This window comes from Dictyostelium discoideum (assembly GCF_000004695.1).
Source record: "Dictyostelium discoideum AX4 chromosome 6 chromosome, whole genome shotgun sequence".
NCBI classification, from domain to species: domain Eukaryota; phylum Evosea; class Eumycetozoa; order Dictyosteliales; family Dictyosteliaceae; genus Dictyostelium; species Dictyostelium discoideum.
Genome location: NC_007092.3, coordinates 1,043,859 through 1,064,820, shown reverse-complemented (window position 1 = coordinate 1,064,820; position 20,962 = coordinate 1,043,859). Strand labels below are relative to the sequence as shown.

The window sequence follows — 20,962 nt, the reverse complement described above, 5'->3', positions numbered from 1 at the left end:
ATTTTAATTTTAATTATTTGATAATTTTAAACTATTAATTAATTGTTTTGATTTATGAATTGAGTCATTAATACCAACACCATCAATTGAATTACCACCTAAAAGTAAAGTTGTACCATAGTTTTTAGTAATATGATTTTGAATTTCATTTATTAAATTTTGGTGACCAATATTATAATGAGGAATACCATTATCATAAATTGAAACATTTGTAAAATCAGGTGATGATTCTATATCTAAAACTTTATCTAAATGTTTTAAAGCGATATCTAATAGTTTATCTTTTGATGTATTTGTAACATCAATCCAATTATCATTTCTATCTTTTATACCATTATTACCACCAATCATAACAGTAATAATTGATTGATCTTTTTCATTACCATTATCATTATCATTATTATTATTATTATTATTATTTACAAATTCTGGAAAAGTATTTGAATCAAAACAAACACCAATTACAGATTGGTTCTCTTTTGATGGAACTAAATAACCAAATCCTTTATCACTAATAATTTTTACAACATTTTTATTTGATTTATAAATTAAGTTTATAACTGCAATTGAAGTATAATTAACTGATTGTAAAAGTTGATAAAGTTTTGAATCTGATTTTTTAAACATTGGTGCTAATTGATTCAATGGAATTGTTGATATTAATTGATCATATTGATATTGATTACCTTTATTATCAGTGACTTTTAATGTACCATTAGTTACATCCTTTTCAATTTCAACTATACTTGTTGATAAATATAGTTTGGTTAAACTATCACTTTCAATTAAAGATTTTAATTTTTGTATCATTCTTGATAATCCATTCTCTTTAAATGAGAAAACATTTGTTTTATCGGTATCTTTATCAAACAATTCAGTTAATTCGTTTTTAGATGGAAGTAAACGTTTTTCATTTTTATCTAAATCCAACTCAAATTGTTTTTGTTTTTTAGATTTAAATAATGAACCTAAAATTAAACCACCAAAAGGTTCGAGTAATGCTGCTCTTTTAAAAGTAGATTTAATCGATAGATTTGTGTAATCACCACCATAAATCCCAAGTATTGTTGGTTCTATAAATGTTTTTGTCATTGTTTTACCTAATCTACGTGAAAAGAAATCGTGTACAGATTCATCCCAATTCGGATCCATTTCTTTAACTTGGCTTGGTACTTTTTTAAATGGTTCTTTAAGTATTGAACTTACAATGGAATGTTTGAATGAGAATTTAATAATGTCAAATAAACTTGTCATTGGGATTTCTTTTGGTTTACCATCTAATAGTACAAATTTACCATTACTATTTGCACTACTAAATATTATATCATTTGAAATACCTAATCTTTTTATAAACTCTAATGTATTTAATCCTCTACCTAATGCTCTTAAACTTCTTGGTCCTTCTTCAACAATTATCTTTTCGTCTTTATTTTTACCTTGAATTATCCTTGTTTGAATATTACCTCCAACTTTATTTGATTTTTCAAAAATATTAATCTTTAAATTATTTTTTGAAAATTTTGATGTTAAATTTATACCATTTCTTAAATAATAATAACTTGATAAACCACTTATACCACTACCAATAATTCCAACTTTTTGAATCATTTTTTTTTAGTGTGGTTTGAAGTGAATTATTTTAAAAAAAAAAAAAAAAAAAAAAAATATTTTTAATTTGGAGACCTATGATAATTTTAAAAAAAAAAAATAAAAAAAATAAAAAAAATAAAAAAAAAAATAAAAAAATAAATTAATATAAAACAAATTGATTTGGTTTAAAAATGGAATCATTTTGAAATTTCTTTTTTTTTATTTTCTTTTTTTTTATACATTTTTATATATAATTAGTTTAATTTTATTTTTTTTTTTTTTTTTTTTTTTTTTTTATAATTTTGAAACTCTTTTAACTTCTTTAAATAATTTACCATAATAATAAATACCACTATTAACATTATTTGAAATTAAATTTGGACAAATATAAAGTTGATTATTTTTTAAATTTTTAATTTTCTTTGAATAATCCATTTTCATATAACAAGATTTTTCACCATAATTTTTACAAAGATAATCTTTTTTTTTTTGTGGTAAATTATGATCAATATCGAAACCGATCGAAGCCCAAACTGTGAAAGAACCTTGAACAGAAACCAACCCAATATGGTCAAATGATGGTGACTGTTTTGAAAGGTGATGTAAAACTCTATTTGATAATAAACGTGCTAAATTGAAACCTCTTGCCATTGGTCTAACTGCGATTTCATTAAGATATAACATTACATTCTCTTTATTTACACCTGTTACCAACTCACCTATTGATCTATCAATGATTTTATCAACTCCATCATTGATTGCTTTTGCGTTATTTAATGGTGGAAATTCACCTTTTGTCCATGGATGTGAAAAGAAATGACCTAGTAATTTCTTTTTATTAATTTCTAAATCTGATGATGGTTCATATTTATTGATATTTTCTTGATCAATTATTTCACCCTCTAAAATTAATTCAACACAAAAACAACCTTGTGGATAAACTAAAAATTTATTTTCAAATGCTTCATAAGATTCAAATAAATCATCAGCTGGAAATATTTCTTTTTGTATTGAATAAATTGTATTTATATCATTTATATGCATTGGTCTAATTAACACTGAAATTTCATTTTCATTAATTTTTTCAATTGAAATAATATCACTCATTTTTTTTTTTTATTTCTATTTTTTTTTTTTTTCCAAACAAAACTGGTTTTTTTTTTTTTTTTTTTTTTTTTACGAAAAAAATAATTTAAATTTATTTCATTTTTTAATTTTTATTTTTTTTTATTTTTTTTTATTTTTCAAGGAAATATAATACAAAAATGTTTAAAAAAAAAAAAAAGTAGATTCTAATTTGTAAAAAAAAAAAAAAAATAATCGGAAATTAATTTGTTAATTAAAATTTTAAAAAAAAATAATAGTAAAAGATTTAATTTTTTAACAAAATAAATATTAGGAAATATTGGCCCATTTATTTTTTAAAAAAAAAAAAAAAAAAAAAAACCCCTGGACCAATCTCATATTAATATTTGATTTTTAAAATCAATTTTATAATAAAAAAAATTTTTTACCCAAAATAAAAAACTAATTTGTAAATACCAAATTATTTTTTTTTTAAAGTTTTTTTTTTTTTTTTTTTTTTTGAATTTGTTTTTTTTAATTTATTTTTATTTTTATTTTTTAATTTTTTTTTTTTTTTTTTTTTAATTTTATTTTTAGATAGATAAATAAGAGTTAATATATAATGGAAGTTTTTAATGAACAATATCAAAATCAAAGAGATTCAGAATCTGTTTGGGTTGAAACATTGAAAAAGTTTAACACAGAAAGTGCAGATAAAAGAGTTTTTACAGATAAAGTCAATTTAAATACAAAAGAACAATTTACATATAATTTATTTCACTATTTAAAAAATGAATTTAATCCATCACAAACAGTTAAACCATCAATTGAAACAATGGTACAAGTTTTAATTTCATTAAGAATTTCATTAAGAGAATTTACTGAAAAAGATAGAGATATTGTTAAAAATGTAAATATATATGCCTCTCTCTCTCTTTATATCAAATTAATTAATTACTTTTTTTTATTTTAGGAATTAAATATTTTCTTTAAATTAGGTAATATTGGTGAAGCAGAAAAGATTAAAATTTATGATAATTCAATTAGAGAGGAAGCATTAAAATGTATTGTAAATTGTATTAGTAGGGATCCAGTTATTCAAAATACATTTTTAGTAGAGATGAATGGACCAATTACATTAACTCGTGAAGTAAAGAAGAATAGTGCAGAGATGTCTGAAGGTTTATTGGATGTAATTTACAAGGTATTGGTACATTGTTGTGCCAAGCCAGAGATTAAATTAGCATTGAGACCAGAGGGTTTGTTGGAGTTTGTCACTGAGCAATTGCTCACCAAAGTGACCACCACCGATGCCATAACAAAGTCAGCACCGTTGTTGTCGGATTTATGTAGATTACTATTCACACTCACCATTCATTTAGGACCGTTGGAGGGTGGCAGACCAACACCACCAAATCATTTAGAATTGGAGGGTTGCAGAAGACTATTACCAATCTTTAAAAAGATCATCACTCAATATACACCTGGTAACAGTGCATCTGATCCAATCTACAATTTGAAATGTGCTGTCATCTCTGCATTAATCAATACACCAAAGGATCTCTACGATGAACTAATCGATGAGATTCCATTAACTTACTTTCAAGAAATATTCAAATCTCAAATTCATTTATTATCTTCACCTGAAACTGCCGCTGAATTCTTACCAATCTTAATGTTACTTACAAATACTGCTGAAAATGTAATATCAACTCGTCAACAATTAAAAGAAATGACTTTTCCTTATGATTTAATTAAAGAAACTGATGAACCATTATCAGTTGGTATTGAGTAAGTATAATTATTTAAATTAAATAATAATAATAATAATAATAATAATAATAATAATAATAATAATAATAATAATAATAATAATAATAATAATAATAATAATAATAATAATAATAATAATAATAATAATAATAATAATAATAATAATAAATATTAACAAATATTAATAAATAAATTTTTTTAAAAAAAAAAAAGACCACCAGAAGAAGTTAAAAAAACAGGTATTAGTTCAAAATTAATTCCATTTATGACTGGTAGTGATATTGGACTTAAACATTTCGTTAGTGAATATTTCTTTATGATTTGTGATGAAGATGCAAATGAAGTTTGTAGATTAACTGGTTTTGGTAATGCTGCTGGTTTATTAGTAACAAGAGGTTTAATGTCACTTGGTGGAAAATAAAAAATATATATAGAAATAAATAAATAAATAAATAATAATAATCAAACCTAATCCTTTTTATCCAGTGTAATATTAAACTAAAATAAAAATAAAAATAAAAATAAAATATCTCTAAATCTATTTTTGTTTTTTAGTTTTTAGTTTTTAGTTTTTAGTTTTTTTTTTTTTTTTTACACTTTAAAATAATATTAAAAATAATAATAATAATTTAATAATTTAAAGTTTATTAAAGAAATTTGACAAATATTCGTATGTATAAAAGGCAATCGAAGCAGTAGGAATAACTTTAACATAGTTTATACTTAAACCTTTGTATAAAGCTAAAATTCCTTCCTCTTTTAATATGTGTGCTATAGTTCTTAAAGTTCCATGCTCGAGATTTACTACAGCCTTTGCATCACCAAAGCCATGAGTTTGAACTCTTCTTCTAACAACATCGAATGGGTATGCTACAGTTTGTGCGACACCACCAGCGATACCACCTGCAATTAATTTATAAGTTCCTGATATTTGACCATTTTCATCTATTTCATTTAATGGTGCAATTCTCTTTAAGAATTCAAATGTTGAAAAACTAATACCACCATATGGAAGTATACCCTATAATAATAATAATAATAATAATAATAATAATAAAAAATAAAATTAGTTTTTTATTATTATTATTATCATTTAAAAAAAAAATGATGATGATGATGATGATGATGATGATGATGATGATGATGATGATGATGATGATGATGATGATGATGATGATGATGATGATGATGATGATGATGATGATGATGAAAATGATGATGATGATGATGATGATGATGATGATGATGGTGATGATGAACCTGTATAAAAAAAAAAAAAAAAACATACTATTAAAGTTGGTTGAATACCTCTATAAATTCCTTTAACACCATCTTTTGTAAATGTTGATTTTAATAAATGATGTGGTTTAGTTGGTTTTTTATGAATTTCAATTGCTAATCTTGCTCTTAATAAATCCAATGGATAAGTTGCACAAACTGCAATACCACCAGCTGCACTACCTGCTAAAAATATTTGGAATGATGATGATTTGTCAGCGACGAGATGATTTTTAATGGTTTCATAAGAAAGAAATTGAACTGCTGCATATGGGAATACTCTTAGTATTGTTGCTGAATTACCTCTCCATAACCCTTTAATACCTTCATTCTCTACAATCTTTAACATTGAACCATATACTGAATTTAATGAATATAATTCACTTTTAATCTTTTTTTTTAAAAATGAAAATATGAAATATATATATTTTAAATATTAATATCTAAACATTTTTGACTATTATTATTATATATTATTATTGTTATTTGAATTTTAATTATAATTATAATTATAATTTGAAGCTTACTTGATATAAAATTTTAACTCTTTCAAGAGGGGCAACAGCAGATTTTGCTGTAACACCTGCTAAGCCACCTGATAAAAATGATACCCATGATGGTTTTGATTTTGGTGAACTTACTGATGTTGTTGCCATTTTTATCTATATATTGTGTTTTATGTGTTTTTTTTTTTATGTGTGTTTTTTTGTGTTTTCTTTTGTTATTTTACTTCTTTACAAAAATTGATATTGTTTATTTTTGTTGTTTTTGTATTTATCCAAAATAATTCTAAATGACAATAATAATAATAAACCTAAACTATCATATATATATATATATTATAATTTATAAATTATTGGTTAGGTGATATGCAAAAGAAGAATTAAATAAATATGTTTTTTTTTTTTTTTTTTTTAATTTTTTTTTTTATTGTGTTTTAAGATTTTTTTTATTATGTTTTAAGATTTTTTTAATTTTTTATTTTTATTTTTATATTTAATTATTATTTTTTATTTTTTTCTAAAAAAAATAAAATAAGGTCCAATTTAGGAGATCTTACAAACAATAAATTTATTCAGAAATTTAAATTAACTACTTGAAATTAATTAAAAATTAACTGATAAGATAAATATTTTTTTTTTTGGTCCATGAATTTTCCTTAAAAAAAAAAAAAAAAGGGCGGAGGAATTTTATTTTTTTTTTTATTTTTTAAAATTTAAAAAAAAAAAAAAAAAAAAAAAAAATGGAAAATTAATTTTTTAAAAAAAAAAAAAAATAAAAAAATAAAAATTGTTGTATTTCATTTCTAAATTTAATAAAACTGGTTTTTTTTTTTTTTTTTTTTCTGAATTAAATTATATCGAACCTAAATAATGTTTTTTCCTTTTTTTTTTATTTTTATTTTAAAAATAATAATTCATGTGTTTTATTGAATTATTACTTTTTTGGTAATAAAATAATTTGATGATATTTTTAAAAATTTGAACTTCATCCAAACCAACTTTTTTTAAAAATTGAATTTATTTTTTTTTAATTCTACTTATTGGTTATAAAAAAAAGGGGTACTTTGAAAAGAAAATGATTTCACTTATTTTCCAAATTTAAATATTTTTTTTTTATTATTATTTTAATTATTTATTTTATTTTTTAAGATTTTTTTTTTTTTTTTTGAAATTTTTTTTTTTTATTTTTAATTTTTTTTTTTTTTTTGTTTTAAATAACAAACATAAGATGTCCGATGAACCAATAAATCATAAATTATTAGCAAGAAATAAACATAGAGGTGGAAAAACAGTAGATAAAAATACATCAAGAGGGAAATATAAAAAACAAGAGTATGAACAAAAGAAAAAAGAAAGAGAAGAGTTTGCAAAGAGAGAACAAGATCCAAATTATCGTCCAAAAAATACTTTAAATAATAGTAATAATAACAGTGAAGAAAACAATGATAAAGATAATGACGATAATGATGATAATGATAGTGATAATGGAGAAATTAAATTCAATCATTCAAGATCTAAATATAGCAAAAGGGTCTTATTACAAAATGATCATAGTAAATTAGTGAAATTAGATGAAAAATATTATAATCAAGGTTCACTCTTAAATATGCAATCTTTAATTGACTCAAAGGTTGATTTCATACCTAAATTTGATAATTTAATGTTATTTAATGATGCTGATGCTGATAATGATAATTATAATAATAATAATAATAATAATAAAACAAAAACAACCAATAACGATAACACAATAAACACTTTAGAAATTGAAAAATTATTATCATCATTCACTTTATCTAAAAGATTAAATATAGATGATCATTATCTTGTAAGTCTTTAACTATAAAATTATAGTATAAAAAAAAAGAAAAAAAAAAAAAATATAACTAATAACAATTTTTTTTTATTTATTATCTATTTAAAAAAAAGAGTGGAGTTAAATTACCAAACCCAAGTAATATTGTACATTTAAAAAGAAAATCAAATAAACATTTAGTATCAGCAGAATCTGTAAATAAACAACAACAACAACAACAACCACAACCACAACATGAACAAATTAAACAACAAAAAACAATTTCAAATACTCAAACCAATACCATCATTAATAAAGATAACGAAGAGATTACATTATCACCAATAGTAAAAGATACAGCAGATAAAGCACCAATTGATAATGGAAATGTTACAAGTGATAATTTAGAAGATTGGTTAGATACAATCATTTAAGAAGAAAAAAAAAAAAAAAAAACAAAATAAAAGAAATAATTTGAAATTTATTTATTTTATTTATTTATTTATTTATTATTTCAATTCATTCTTCTTTTCTTGTCTAATTAGAAAAAAACTTTATTAAAACAAAAATAAAAAAATAAAGGATTTATTTAAATAAATAAATAAATAAAAGAGTAAATTTTACAATCAAGTTTATTTCTTTTTCTTTAATTTCAATTTATTGGAGGAGGATGAAGATGATGATGATGAAGAAGATGAAAATTTTGATTTAATTTTTTTAGTATTTAAAAACTTTAGTGTAACTAATGAATGGATTTGGTTTGGATAGAATATTAACAATACAACAACCAAACCAATGATTAAACTTGAGTAGGATATTGATACTAAATCGAATTGATGATCATCATCACCACCACCATTATTGTCATCAAGTAAACCACTGCTGGATGTCTTAAAATTAAATTGAAAAGTGACATTACATTGTTCTTTAAAATTTGAGCATTCCATTGGAATTTCAATTTCTTTTGGTTCAATTTGGTATAAGTTATTATTATTATTAATATTGTTATTATTCGTTGATCTAGTTGATTCTTTTTCAATTCTAATTAAATATGGTTTTGATGATAGTTTAGTTTTATCTAATAAACTTGTAAACATATTAAACATTGATATATCTAATGATTTTACCAATAGTAATTGATTACCACTTCTACTTTTTGTATAAATATGTACTTTTAATCCTTTTGGTAATATATTATTATTATTATTACTATTATTGATATTTTGTTTATAATAATAATAATAATAATGATTATTATTATTATTAATTGATGAATGCATAAATTGATTTTGTCTTTTATAATTATTTAAATTACCATTCATTACAATATTACCAACCAATTGAAAAGTATTAATTGATGGTGTTGTTGGTTGAACTATTAAAATGAAATTTAAGTCTTTAATATCATTTTCATTTTTATTTAATATCATAAATTATTGGTGCACTTTTTTCATTATTATTAGTATCATTATTATCAGTTGAAATTTTAATTTTATATTTTGAAGAAATTGTAAAATCTTTTAATTTAAAATTACCATTTTCATCAGTTTTACATTCTTTAAATAATTCCAATGATGTTGAAATTAAATTACCATCAAAATCTTTTAATTCTATAACTTTGTATGAAAATACATAAATATTTGAAAATGGAACATTATTTAATGAACAAACATTACCACTTGCTGAAAACAATACTTTAGTTGCAACCAATTCAATCAATTCTTCTTTACCCTCCAAAACTTGAACAATTTGTGAGCTTGGTGTAATTGAATATTCTCTTAATACAGATCTTAAGTAATATCTATTTGGATATAATGAATCAAATATAATTGAACCATTATCTGATAATTGAACATTTTTACGATATGGTGGAATTTCTTGATTTTTACCATCATCGTCATGTTGTTGTTGTTGTTGTTGTTGTTGTTGACCATTATTATTTAAAATTGGAGAATTAATAGCACCACTTAATGATAATAAAACATCAGGAACAGGTAAATTTGTTTTACTATCTTTAATGAAAACTTTAATTGAACCATGTTTAATTGATTTAAAATTAATAAACGACGATGATGATGTTTCACCATTATTATTATTATTATGAAAAATTTGTTTAAAATGAAAACCTTCTTTAATTGGATAAAATTCATATTTAACATTTTCATAAAGTGGTCCAATTCTATATTCACCATTTTCATTTGAAATTGTAGAGATTTCAGCACTCTTAATTGAACCAACATCATTTAAAGATTGTGCAGTAGCAATAACCTTTACCATTCCACCAGTTGGTGGTGGATCAATTTTACCATTTATAAATTTACCAAATTTACCAATAAATGGTTCAATTGGTAATTGACATTTACCTTTATCTTTTGGATCGATTTTAAAAACTCTTGAAGATGGATAAAATAAAATATCATCTTTAGTTATTATTATTAAATCATCACCATTACCATTATCATTAATAAAATTATTAAAATTGATAATTGGTATTAATTGAATTTGGTCATCATTTAAGGAAGACATGAAATTAAATTGATAAATCATTGAAGAATCAGAGATTGAAGTATCTAATTGATCAAGTAATTGATTAGTTTTTGGATTAATTAATTTAATTCTAATTGTTAAACCACCTTGTTGATTTGATTGTTGTCTTTTTAATGATGGAAATTGATTGATTAGCATTGTTAAATCAATTGATCCTTCAATTAAATATTTTTCAATCTCTAATTTAATCTTATTACTTACTAACCAACTTGGTTTATTTGAATCATTATTCGTATCAAAAGTATATGATTCACCATTTGGAAATTGAAAACATGATTTAACTATAAATTCATGTGATCCACCTTCTTTTAAAATAAAATTATTTAATGTTGCTGTTGTTATCTTTTTATTATTATTATTTTCTTCATTATTATTATTATTATTATCATCATCTTGTTGTTGTTGTTGTTGTTCTGGTGAAATTAATTTCTTTAATTGTACATTATCAATAATTTCACCATTTAATCTATGTGATATTATAACTGAATCTTCTTGTTCAATATTTTTTGATTCAATTATGTATTTAAAACCAGTTTGTTTGAATTCAACGATATTAACAGATTCCAATAGTGATTGAATTTTTTCATTTCTTTTTGTTTCACTATCATTATCATTATCAAAGATTAATTATAATGGTGGTGGTATATCAAATAATTCAATTTCTTTCTCTTCCCAATACCAATCATCGTAATCAATTCTTAATCTATAATAACCAATTAATAAATCATCAAATGTAAATATAGCTTCACCTTGATTATTAACATATGGCTGAATAAATATAGATTGTTCTGTTGATTCAATTTTAATTATTCTTTTAATTTCATTATTATTATTATTATTATTATTATTATTATTATTATTATCATTATTATTACTATTATTATTATTATTATTATTATTATGATTAGGATTATTATCTTGATTTTCATTGTTATGCTTGTTGTTGTTGTTGTTGTTGTTGATCTGGATTTAGTGGTGAATCAACTTCAATTAATTTAATTAATTCAACTAATAAACCAGAAGGTATTCTAATATCATTTGATTTTGTTATTGGTTTAATTTTACCATTAATTTGGGTAGTGATTTGTCTAAATTCTAAACCACCAATTGATTTATGATTTAAAGTTACGTGAAATTCATCTCTTTCCAATTGAATATTATTGTTTATTAATTGATTTTTAGTACTATCTTTAATTTTAACAATATAATTTGCAGATTTAATAACATCAAATTCAAATGAACCTTGTTTATTTAATTTACAAGTTGAAACTTGAATATATTCAAATGATTCATCATTCTCTTGATTTAAATTCATATTGATATCATTATTAAAATCAAATGTTGATTGAATTTTAATTTTTTCAATTAGTAAAACTTCAATTTCTTCATAAATAAATTTTGCTTGATTACCATTCTCTAAATTATCATTACGATTATAAAGACCAAGTGAAGGAATTAAATTTAGTTCAATTTTTTGACTTAATTTTAATTTACCAGTTATTTGATATGATTTTAATGTAATATTTGGTATAATTAAATTATTTGGTGGTTCAATTAAAATATTATTATTATTATTATTATTATTATTATTATTATTATTATTATTATTATTATCATTTTTATTATTATTATTACCACCTAATGATGGTAAATTAAATTTATAATTATTTAATTTTGCTTCAATTTTATAAGTACCAGGTTTTATTGAATCTAAAATATATAAACCATCAGATTTATGAGTTTGAGATTTAATTTGACCATTTACATAAATGTTTACAATCTCTTGAGTGAATGGTAAACCTCTATCATCTAAAACCAAACCAGTTACACTAAACCCATTCAATTTAAATATGATTTGTTTATCAGTATCCAATGATAAACTACCACTACCATCAACATCGAATATATATTCCTCCGGTTCAATATCATATTTCACATTATCTTTTTTATATTGTGCTATGATTTTATATTCATTTCCACATGGTATTTTTTTAAATATAAATTTACCATCACTATTTGATTCAATTGAACAAATTGAACTAAATCCTTTAATAATAGTATCTAAAATAATAAAAAAAAAAAAAAAAAAAAAAAGTTAATATTTTTAAAAAAAGTAAGAGAAGGGGATGGTATGCGTGCACTTACTTGTTAATGGTTTACAATGTTTAATTGAAGTTAAAGATTTTGAATATAAAGTTAATATGACAGAATCTAATGGTTCATTATCATTTAAAACTGTACCAGAAACATCGAAACCATTTATAATTAATGGTTTATCAATTATTACATTATCCCAATCAAATTGAAATTCAATTTTATCTTTTAAAAAACTCCAATATGATATTGGTGCTACTTGATCATTTGATATTCTAATAATATAATAGTGATTAGATGATTTTGAAATTGGTTTAACACCATCAAATCTATAATAACCATTTAAACTTGTTAATACTGTATCAACTATTTCTTCTTCTTTTTCTTCTTCTTCTTTTTCTTCTTTTTCTTTATTAATTTGTTTTTTTTTATTTTTTTTTAATAGTAATTCTAATTTTATTGACTGATAATTTATATTATATGAATTAATTGCAAATAAAGCTGGACCATCATCATCATGAGCATCATCAGTATCTTTATCATTATTTTTATTTACTTTACATGATTTATCACTTTTTATATAACCTTCAACTTTAAATCCTAATAATTCGAAATTTATATCTTTATTTTTACATTGTCTTAAATCCGTAATTTTATATGAATTTATATCTTTATTATTTAGTTTGAATATATATATATATATATATATAAATAGTTAATATATAATTAAAAATATAATAAAATGAAAAAGAATGAAACACATACCAAATATCCAATCAGATGGTGAATCAAATTGAATTTTATAAGAACCTCTCTCGTAAACTGGTAAAAAGTAATAACCATCAATTGGTGAACATTCTGAAGTTTCAACGACTTTTTTAGTTCTTATATCTATTAATTTCATTACTATTTTACTGTAATTGAAATTATTTTGAGTATACTTGAAATTATTCTTTATATATCCTCCACAACTTGTAAATCCACCATCTTTAAAACTATCATTATCGTCATTAATAGCATTATAATTATTATTATTATTCTCTATGCTAAAACAAGTGTCACTTATAATTATTAATATTAATACTATTATAAATAACCATTGAATTTTATATCTGTTCATTTGTGTTAATATTATTATTAAAACAAACAAAATAAAAAAAAATAAATAAAAAAATAAAAAAAAAAAAATGAAATTGAAAATGCAAAAAAAGGGAAAAAAAAAAAATAATAATAAAAAAAAAAAAATTTTATTTAAAAAACCCTTTTTATCTGTTTATTATTATTTTGGTATAAATAGAGCCAATTATTTTTTTTGAAAATGGCTCAAATCATCATTTTAATTTTATGTATTTTCAAATAATTCTAATAATAATAATAATCAATTAATTTACAACATTTGGATAATGCCAATTATTTGGTTCCAGTGTCAGAGATTGGAGAGATTATAAATCTATCTATGTACTATGGCATTAGTAATGCTTTAATAAATATTAATACTTCAACAATAATAACAATAAAAAAATCAAAAAAAAATTAATTAATTTAAATTTTTTAAAAAAAAGCAAATAAAATAAATAACAATAGAAATTTTACCAATTATTTACAAATACAATTTAAAATCCAACTCATATTTTAATTAATTAAAATAAAATTAAAATTAAATTAAAATTAAAAAAAGAAAAAAAATTAATATATTTAAAAAAATATATTTAAAAAAAAAATTCTTTAATTTAATTTATTTTTCTATTTCAAATATTAAATTTTTTTCAAGATATAACAACTTCCATAATAGATTTTTATTTTATTTAGTGGAGAATTAATGATATTATTTTTTAAAATTTTTTTATTAATTAAATTAATTTTTGCTTAAAACTCCTACAACAATACAAATTACAAAAAAAAAAAAAAAAAAATTCCAAAATTGGGGTTAAGTTAATAAAACAATTAAAAAAAAATAATAAAAAAATAAAAAAAAATAAAAAAAAATGAAATTTAATTATTTCTTTGTTTTTTTTGTTTTTATTATTTTAATTGAATTTACAATGGCATCCACAAATGATTTAAATTCAAAATACATTGACAAACAAGGAAATTATAAAAAAAGTTCATTAAGGGAAATTATTTCAAATAACCATCCAGTTTTTAAACCAGAAAATAATAGATACCATATTTATCATAGTTATGGATGTCCATTTTCAACAAGAGTTTTAATTACATTGGAGTAAAAAAAAAAAAAAAAAAAAAAAAAAAAAAAAAAAAAAATTTTTATAAGATGTTAATATTATTATTATTATTATTATTATTAATTTATAATAGATTAAAAGGATTAAATAATTGTATAGATAATTCAGTTGCAGATTATATTGTTGATAAATCAATTGGATGGGCATTTACAAAGACAACTGAAGGATGTACAATTGATAAAGTTAATAATTTTAAAAGTGTAAAAGAGATTTATCAATTAAATGATAAGAATTATAATGGAAAAATAACATTACCAATTTTATTTGATAAGAAAACCAATGTCATTGTAAATAATGATTCTTCAGAGATTATGAGAATGTTAAATAAAGAATTTAATGAATTTTCAAATAAAAAACCAGGAGATAAGGATTACTATGATTTATACCCAATGGAATATCAAGATAGTATAAATGAAATAAATGAATTCATATTACCAACTATTAATCTTGGTGTTTATAAATGTGGTTTAGCAAATACTCAACAAGAGTACACAGACAAGTTTAACATACTTTTCAATGCATTGGATAGAATTGAAGATACATTAAAAAGGGATAGATATTTAGTAGTTGGTAGTGACAAAATCACAGAATCTGATATAAAATTATTTTCAACTCTAATTAGATTCGATGCTGCCTATTTACAATTATTTAAATGTAATAAAAAACAAATTAAAGAATATCCAATGTTATCAAATTATGTTCGTGAACTTTATCAAATTAAAGAAATTAATTCAACTATTAATTTTCATCATATAAAATATTGGTTATTTACATTTTTTGAAAATGTAAATCCTTTAAAAATAGTTCCAATTGGTCCAGATTTACAATGGTTAAATGAATCTCATAATCGTCATTTAATGTCAAAATATTATTAAATAAATAAATAAATAAATAAAACAAATTTGTTTTTTTAATACATTTTTTAATTCTATTTTATTTTTTTTAATTTGAAATTGATTTTTTAGCAGATTCTAAAAGGGTTTCAAAAGTTGAAGCGATTGAAGATTTAATAATTTGTTGTTTAACAAATTTAGTAGCTTTTTGTGAAACTAATTCCCATTGACTCTTTTGTGAATCAAAGTTTAAGATAAAGTTTGCAATGATTAAAAGAGTTGTCCAAACATCTTCTGGAATATCTGATGATGGTGGTGGTGTATCAACATTAATAAAGCTTGAAACTGATGATTTTGTGAATGAACCATTTGCTTTTTGTTGACGAATAATTTCAATTAATGATGAAGATGATGTTGATGGTCTTGATGGTAATGATGATGATTTTTGTATTGTTGGAGAAGAGGATTTTTTAGATCTACATTCTCTTGATGATTGACTAATTTGTGATGTTGGTGCAAATGGTGTAATATAACTTAATTTTTGTGGTGGTGAACATTCTATTTCCTTACATTCTAGCTCCTCTTCTTCAACTAATAAATCACCCTCTAAACTTTCACATAATAATTCTTGATCACAATAATCCATTTGTGATTGTGCTTGAGAAAGTCTTGATGGTGCTGGTGGTGCTGGTGGTGCTGGTGCACTTTGATATGGTTGTGGTGCAATACATCTGGAAAATTGTGGTGGAGGTGGTGCACAGTTTGTGTATGGTGATGATGTTGGTGGTGGTGGTGGTGGTGCACAGACTGTGTATGGTGATGGGCCTGACAAAGGTGTTGGTGAGGATGGGAAAACTGATGATGATCCTTGAACTCTTGTTGTTGGAATAAAACCACTACCACTACCAGGACTGGTATTGATTTGTTGAGTTGGTTCTAAAACTTGAACAGTTTTCATTGTTTCTTCAGTTACTTTATCAGAATCAGCAGTGACAATATAAGAGGTATGTTTTGAAACTAAACCAAATCTCTTACCCAATTTAACGATTTTATCTTTATTATCCTTCTTTTCTTTTCTTTCACTTTCTTCAAGATCTTGAATATGTTTGAAAGCTGATAAAGTATGAATATGACTAGTTGATTGATTTGCTTTACTGAAATCCAAATCCACTGGGAATGAAATTCTTTCAGACAATGGACCATTACCACTTAGAATGACAGTTACTTGTTTTTCAGTTGGCTCTTTATCAAGGGTTGCATAAATCATCATTCTTTCTTGATTGAATAATGGTCTAATTTGAGCAGGTGATTGAACTACATTTGAAAGAACACCCCAATCAACTTTAATATTTGATAGAGTTGGTTGCATTGCAATACTAATTAATTTCATAACTTTTTCTTCCATATCAGAGTTATCAACAATCATTTCATAATAACCTTTACATGCTTTTGAAACACCAACAATAAGCTCTTTATCAACATAAGAACCAATACCATAGGTAAAGATACGAGTTGTATTTGCTTCCTTTCCAACATAATCAATTAATTTATCTCTATTTGAAATTTCACCATCAGTTAAAATGAAAACTTGTCTTGGGAATTCTGGATCACTTTCTTTTGATAAAATGTCAACAATTGGTTCTAATAATTCTGTACCACCTAAATTTGCATCAATTCTATTAATATATTCACTTGCTTTTTGTAATGTTTCATCATTATAATGTTTTGAAGTTTCAAATAATTTATTAAAATTACTACCAAAGCAAACAATATTAAATTTAGAATTTTCATTTAAACTTCTCATACAAATTTCTAATGCCCTATAAAAAAAATAAAAATTTAAAAATATTAATAATTAATTTAAAATTGATATATTTATATTTTTAATAATAATAATAATTACATTTTTGATTTTTCAATTGGTTTACCAGACATTGAACCTGAACAATCTAATACGAAAATAAATTCAGATTTTTGATCAACTTCATCAAGACCAACACTGAATTTTGGATAAAAGTTAATAGCAAGAGCATATGATTTATCAATTGGTGAATATTCAATAAAAGATTCAGGTTTTTCAGAATATTTTGGAACAATAATTGCAATGATATTATTTGAAACACCATTTTCTGTTGAAATTGTAACGGTTGCATTTGTTTTTGATTCATCTTTGTAGGTTATGGTTGGTTGGAAATGATCCATTTCAATGGTTTCGATTGGAGTTGAAAGGGATGCATTCAATGTATAATTGAATTTGAATGCACTTTTTGGGAAAATGAATCTATGTAAACAGAAATGTAATGATTCTAAATGTGTACCGATTTCAGAGGTAATTGTGATATTTACAGTTACATCTTCTTGTGGTGGTAAATTACCAATTTGTAATTTAAAGAAACCTTCAACTTTTTCAGCAAGGAATGCTTGGCCGCCACTTGCGATGGCATCGTTGTATTTCTCTTTGGCCTTTTCGTTCTCCTTGATTTTGCCTTTTAATACTTTATCCTTCAAGATTACAGAAAAATCTGAAACTGTAGCATATGGTGCTAATGGGATTTGATAGACTGCCTCAACTGGTGTCAATGATAGATTAGAGTATTTCTGAGTCCATACTGAAACAATGCATGAATCTGTCATCTCTGAAACAATATTAAATTCTTTTAATGTAAATTGGTTACTAACAACTTTAGTATTTAAACCTGGACTTGTTAATAAATTAGTGGAATTCTTTTCCAATGTTCTATAATAGTTATAGTAATAGGCTGAATTGAAATCTTTAATTAATGATAAATCTGATCTAACATTTTCTTTTGAAATGTATGTACAAGTTGGTGGAACACATGGTGAATTTACTTTACTTGTTGATATTTTATCTGGAATTTGTTGTTTTTCATGTTGTTGTTCATGTTGTTGTTCATGTTGTTCATCTTCAATTTTAATATCGGTTTTACTTTTACTACTACCACCACCAATTACTTTTTTAATAAAATTCATCTTTTTATTATTTATATTAATTTAATTATTTTAATTATTATTTTAATTATTTATTTTTATTTATTTATTTATTTATTTATTTATTTATTTATTTATTTATTTATTTATTTATTTATTTATTTATTTATTTATTTATTTATTTATTTATTTATTTATTTATTTATTTATTTATTTATTTATTTAATTATTATTATTTATAAAAATTAAATTATTTAATTTATTATACAATGTTTTAAATTTTTAAACTGAAAATAAAAAATAAAAATTGTTTTTATAGGGTTTTAATTTTTTTTTTTTTTTTGATTTGAAAATTAATCACCATTCTGTGTATTCTAAAAAAAAGTTTTAAAAAAATTTTTTGAAAAATATCTTTTGAAAAAAAAAAAAAAAAATTTTTTTATTAATATTAAAATAAAGTTTCATTCCAAAAGTGGGGTGATCGATTAGATTTTTTTCATTTTACAAACGATTTTCGATGAAAATATTATTTTTTAATTTTTTTTTTTTTTTTTTTTTTATATATTAGTTAAAAAGGAAAAAAAAATAGGTATATTAACGGCTTGAGCCCAGTATTTTGAAATGGCCACAAATTAATAATTGTTATTTTTTTAATTAATTTATTTTCGATTTCTTTGTTTATCATTACTAATAATATTTAATTATAATAACAATAAAAGAATTTTTAAATAAAAAAATAAAAAAGAATATTATTATCCTTTGTGAAATGATAAAAAAAAAAAAAAAAAAAAATTAAAAATAATACATAATATTTTTTTTCGTTTAGAAATTAATTCCGTTTATTTTTATTTATTTTTAATATTGATTTAGTATAAATAAATTTAACATTCAAAAATACACAAAATGATATAAAAAAATATAAAAAAAAAATGGATGTTGAGAACCTATTTTTTTTTTTTTTTTTTTTTTTTTTTCTAATAAAAAAAATAAAAGGTTTATTTAAAGAACTATCCTCTTTTTTTTTTCATGTTTTTTATTTTTAATAAAAAAAGAGTGTATAATGTTTTGTTTTTAAAATAAAAAATTGAAGGTTTATTTTTTTGAATAATCTATTATTAGGAATTTTTTAGATGATAAAATTCCAGAATACTATGGTCTTTATTTTTTATTAAAAATTTATTAAAAAAAAAATAACCCTCAATATTTTAGCAAATTTTATATCCATAATTATTTGGCTATAAATTTTTATTTTCATCAAAGCAAGGGTAGGAAAGTCTGGTTAAATCCGTGTGACTTAAGATCTCATCCATTCGGTTCGCGAGTTCGAATCTCGCCTCTTGCAATGTTTTTTGAATAAAAACCGAATAAAAACCGAACTTACTCAACTAAATAAAAAACTATATATAAAAAATGTCTTCAGGTATTGCTTTAGCTCCAAACTGCGTTTCAACCTTCAACGATTTAAAGTTAGGTCGTAAATATGGTGGTATCATCTACAGAATCTCTGACGATTCAAAAGAAATCATTGTTGACTCCACCTTACCAGCTGGTTGTTCATTCGATGAATTCACCAAATGTCTCCCAGAAAACGAATGTAGATACGTTGTCCTCGACTATCAATACAAAGAAGAAGGTGCCCAAAAGAGCAAAATCTGTTTTGTTGCCTGGTGCCCAGATACCGCCAACATTAAAAAGAAAATGATGGCCACCTCATCAAAAGACTCTTTACGTAAAGCCTGTGTTGGTATCCAAGTTGAAATCCAAGGTACCGATGCCTCTGAAGTCAAAGATTCATGTTTCTATGAAAAATGTACCAAAATCTAAATAATTTGAAAAAATTTAAAAAAAAAAAAAAAAAAAAAACTCCCGAGGAACGAATTCAATATTTATAAATAGTAATAAATCTCCTCATACATATAATACCAATTCAAAAAAAAAAATCCTCATACATATAATTTAATAAAATAATCTGTATTTTCTAAAAAAAAAGAATAAAAACCGAATAAATCGCATGTTCGATTCCCGTTTAAAATGAAAGATGTTTTTTTAGATTTATTGTTGTCATCTATGTTCGGAGGCTCTGTATTTGATAAAATATTTTAAAGGATTGTTCGAAAAAGATCCAAAAATCAAAAGACACAATGTTTAGATTCACCCAAGATGCTTACCATTAAACTATCTCCATTATAAACATTGCACTCTTTGCAAGGAATGATGATTATGTCCATCCTTCTTTAATTGTAAGAAAACACTAGAATTTATAAACCGAGCAAATTGAAAACCCTAATATTC

General features: G+C 22.3%; 10 protein-coding genes and 1 non-coding gene across 11 annotated transcripts; 6 read left to right on the top strand and 5 right to left on the bottom strand.

The window, feature by feature from the left end:
• Positions 1-9: 9 nt before the first annotated feature.
• On the bottom strand, positions 10-1,608 carry hemG (protoporphyrinogen oxidase; the record flags this gene model as incomplete). Its single annotated transcript, XM_629782.1, has 1 exon — positions 10-1,608. The coding sequence occupies one exon, from the start codon at positions 1,606-1,608 to the stop codon at positions 10-12; it is 1,599 nt and encodes a 532-aa protein (XP_629784.1).
• Positions 1,609-1,884: 276 nt separating this feature from the next.
• DDB_G0292038 (hypothetical protein) lies at positions 1,885-2,697 on the bottom strand (the record flags this gene model as incomplete). The annotated part of the gene is made up of 1 exon (XM_629781.1): positions 1,885-2,697. One exon carries the CDS (start codon positions 2,695-2,697, stop codon positions 1,885-1,887), a length of 813 nt encoding a protein of 270 aa, XP_629783.1.
• Positions 2,698-3,277: 580 nt separating this feature from the next.
• DDB_G0292036 (hypothetical protein) lies at positions 3,278-4,849 on the top strand (the record flags this gene model as incomplete). Its single annotated transcript, XM_629780.1, has 3 exons — positions 3,278-3,565; positions 3,629-4,446; positions 4,642-4,849. The coding sequence occupies 3 exons, from the start codon at positions 3,278-3,280 to the stop codon at positions 4,847-4,849; spliced, it is 1,314 nt and encodes a 437-aa protein (XP_629782.1).
• A 216-nt stretch (positions 4,850-5,065) lies between these two features.
• mcfP (mitochondrial substrate carrier family protein) lies at positions 5,066-6,362 on the bottom strand (the record flags this gene model as incomplete). Its single annotated transcript, XM_629779.1, has 3 exons — positions 5,066-5,449; positions 5,717-6,097; positions 6,234-6,362. 3 exons carry the CDS (start codon positions 6,360-6,362, stop codon positions 5,066-5,068), a joined length of 894 nt encoding a protein of 297 aa, XP_629781.1.
• Positions 6,363-7,437: 1,075 nt separating this feature from the next.
• DG1003 (hypothetical protein) lies at positions 7,438-8,438 on the top strand (the record flags this gene model as incomplete). Its single annotated transcript, XM_629778.1, has 2 exons — positions 7,438-8,037; positions 8,139-8,438. 2 exons carry the CDS (start codon positions 7,438-7,440, stop codon positions 8,436-8,438), a joined length of 900 nt encoding a protein of 299 aa, XP_629780.1.
• Positions 8,439-8,636: 198 nt separating this feature from the next.
• DDB_G0292032 (hypothetical protein) lies at positions 8,637-13,765 on the bottom strand (the record flags this gene model as incomplete). Its single annotated transcript, XM_629777.1, has 6 exons — positions 8,637-9,379; positions 9,540-11,152; positions 11,231-11,468; positions 11,617-12,612; positions 12,697-13,314; positions 13,411-13,765. 6 exons carry the CDS (start codon positions 13,763-13,765, stop codon positions 8,637-8,639), a joined length of 4,563 nt encoding a protein of 1,520 aa, XP_629779.1.
• Positions 13,766-14,630: 865 nt separating this feature from the next.
• On the top strand, positions 14,631-15,763 carry DDB_G0292030 (hypothetical protein; the record flags this gene model as incomplete). Its single annotated transcript, XM_629776.1, has 2 exons — positions 14,631-14,866; positions 14,962-15,763. 2 exons carry the CDS (start codon positions 14,631-14,633, stop codon positions 15,761-15,763), a joined length of 1,038 nt encoding a protein of 345 aa, XP_629778.1.
• A 67-nt stretch (positions 15,764-15,830) lies between these two features.
• On the bottom strand, positions 15,831-18,712 carry DDB_G0292028 (hypothetical protein; the record flags this gene model as incomplete). Its single annotated transcript, XM_629775.1, has 2 exons — positions 15,831-17,541; positions 17,625-18,712. The coding sequence occupies 2 exons, from the start codon at positions 18,710-18,712 to the stop codon at positions 15,831-15,833; spliced, it is 2,799 nt and encodes a 932-aa protein (XP_629777.1).
• Positions 18,713-19,929: 1,217 nt separating this feature from the next.
• tRNA-Leu-UAA-18 lies at positions 19,930-20,012 on the top strand. Its single transcript has one exon. It is a non-coding gene; the product is annotated as a tRNA-Leu (tRNA).
• Positions 20,013-20,080: 68 nt separating this feature from the next.
• cofB (hypothetical protein) lies at positions 20,081-20,494 on the top strand (the record flags this gene model as incomplete). Its single annotated transcript, XM_629774.1, has 1 exon — positions 20,081-20,494. One exon carries the CDS (start codon positions 20,081-20,083, stop codon positions 20,492-20,494), a length of 414 nt encoding a protein of 137 aa, XP_629776.1.
• A 207-nt stretch (positions 20,495-20,701) lies between these two features.
• DDB_G0292026 (hypothetical protein) lies at positions 20,702-20,844 on the top strand (the record flags this gene model as incomplete). Its single annotated transcript, XM_629773.1, has 2 exons — positions 20,702-20,752; positions 20,776-20,844. The coding sequence occupies 2 exons, from the start codon at positions 20,702-20,704 to the stop codon at positions 20,842-20,844; spliced, it is 120 nt and encodes a 39-aa protein (XP_629775.1).
• Between the last annotated feature and the right edge of the window lie 118 nt (positions 20,845-20,962).